The sequence below is a fragment of the Austrofundulus limnaeus genome, unplaced genomic scaffold (genome assembly GCF_001266775.1).
Source record: "Austrofundulus limnaeus strain Quisiro unplaced genomic scaffold, Austrofundulus_limnaeus-1.0 Scaffold866, whole genome shotgun sequence".
Classification (NCBI taxonomy): domain Eukaryota; kingdom Metazoa; phylum Chordata; class Actinopteri; order Cyprinodontiformes; family Rivulidae; genus Austrofundulus; species Austrofundulus limnaeus.
In genome coordinates, this window is record NW_013953268.1 from 14,310 (window position 1) to 16,513 (window position 2,204).

A 2,204-nucleotide genomic window follows, 5' to 3' on the forward strand; every position below is an offset into this window, starting at 1 on the left:
TGAATCATAATTAACCACTAAACTGCTGGAAGAAGTGAGACTCACGTGTTTTACTGTGCATGCCTGATCAGGAAATCTGTGATCCATTCAGTGGGTCTAGTTAAACTGTGAATGTGCATCATTAATAAATGATTGACAGCTGCTTGATTGAGCATGGCTTGGTGTTAGAGCAACAGATTACATCTGCTGACATGTTGAAGACTTGTTCAAGCTCAACTTACAGCTCATTTCCTGGATTTAAAACTTGACTTTTGTGAAATGAGCACTTGGTGATACCTGAAACTCATAAATCAACAAACACACAAAGTTACCTGGAACTATAAGGTCCAGTTGTACCATCCTCAGTGTATTATTACTCCTGTTCTATTTTTATATAGTACCATGTGGTCAGGTTGTAGTTTTACTGAGTACTACATGGTTTAGTCTTACCGAGTACTACGTGGTCTCGAGGTATTTCCCAGGTGGAGCTGTAGGACAGGTCTTCAGTGTCCATGAAGGTGATCTGCTGTCCATCAGAACTTATCGACTCAATTAGCTTCCAGTGGACTTCGTACTGAGGTTTCTACACACACAAAGAAACATTGAGATATGGACTCACAAAATAAAAGACTTCCTGTCATCCTGTCTTCAAAATAAAGATAAAATAGTCGTGTTTAGTAGTAGAACTAAATAAAAACTACAAAATTAGAATTGTAGATTTTATTTTTACACCTAGTAGTGTTTAGGTTAATGTCATTATTCATTTATAAAAGTAGAAAAAGTTCAAACATTGTGTAATTGTAACTCTTTTACTTTAAAATAAGTCAAGTTAACAAGTTAAAAACCTGAGAGTTCTGAAATATATATAAAAAAAAACAGTAATACAAGATTTTACTTCTGGACCATACTCTCCATGGAAATGTATATTTTTTGTGTTTTGTTTAATACTGACTTTTCTCCACAGAGTGATAAGGATGATGAAAAAGATGACAGCTGTTATGAGCAGAACCAGAACCACCACCAACACTGTGACCTGAGACAGTAGAGCTGGAAACAGGAAGAGAGAACCGTTCARACAGTTTTATTAGCAGAGCTCTGCTGTTCTGTTAGAAGATGAGGGAAGAACTCAGGTTTCCAGACTCCCAGTCCTCAGTTCCAACCTTCAGAGGACCTTCTTCAGTAATCTGATGTCTCCAGATCCTGTCTGAGCCTGAAATACCTCATTCTCCACCTTCATATCCTCAGTTCTGCTCACCCAGTGCTTGAACCAGTAGAGGAACACCACAAAATACTACAGTGACAGTACTACATCAGAACTACATGAGTGGTTTTACTAGAGTAGTAGTACTGCAGTGTACCCACACTGAGTCAATACTCGTAGGTCTCGGGCTCGGCCTCCAGCAGAGTTCACAGCCTCACAGCGAACAGCTGACACAGAGCTGAGAGCTTCTAGAACCACCATGCTGTGTACCTGTACAGGTGACAAACACACAGCTGCCACTCATCTGTCTTTCTGTGAAACAGTTCCTCCCATCTGATACCACTCTGACAATGGTTACCTGGGTAAGACCTCCTTCCATCACCTTGCTTGTGTTCTCTTTTAAAGCCACGCCCTTTGAGACTGATGACAGATTCTTCCAGCCGCCACTCAAATGATTGCACCTGCAGCAGGTGAAACAACAGTTACCTTTGTCATGAAGCTGTTGTCACTTGCTGTATAAACACCATGGGAGGTGGCACCTTTGATTTGTGTATTTGTTGTTTGTTGTACGAAACAGTTTGATAAAATGCTTTTTGTTTGTGATTACCTGTGTGAGCTGGGACAGGTGTACCATGTAACAGAAGGGGGTGGAGCTCCCTCAGTGATGCACCGAATGGTGTTACTGCCGACTTCTGACAAAGACATGATCCTCGGTGCAGCTAAACACACAGTCACAGGTGAACACAGGTAACCTGTCAATCCTGTCAATCATCTTCTGTCTCACCTATGACTTCCAGGTGGAAGACAACTTCTWCAGAATCATCCTCATTGGCTGCAGTTACTGTGTAACTTCCTGTCTGATTCATCTGCACCTGAACCAGGGTCAGAGTGCTGACATACCTGGAACCATCAGTCAACAGTCAAATACTAGACGAACCCAGTGTACGTACCATCCATCCATCATCCATCCATCATCCATCCATCCATCATCCATCCATCCATCATCCATCATCCATCCATCCAT

At 41.6% G+C, this 2,204-nt stretch overlaps 1 protein-coding gene across 1 annotated transcript in view; it reads right to left on the minus strand.

The window, feature by feature from the left end:
• Positions 1 to 2,204, minus strand: part of LOC106532997 (platelet-derived growth factor receptor beta) — a gene marked incomplete at both ends in the record, with an annotated part of 16,724 nt that overhangs the window by 7,511 nt on the left and 7,009 nt on the right. The window contains 6 exon segments of the mRNA XM_014029194.1: positions 430 to 562; positions 932 to 1,026; positions 1,342 to 1,450; positions 1,539 to 1,641; positions 1,788 to 1,899; positions 1,965 to 2,080. Of these exon segments, the coding sequence (XP_013884648.1) occupies positions 430 to 562; positions 932 to 1,026; positions 1,342 to 1,450; positions 1,539 to 1,641; positions 1,788 to 1,899; positions 1,965 to 2,080 (668 nt within the window).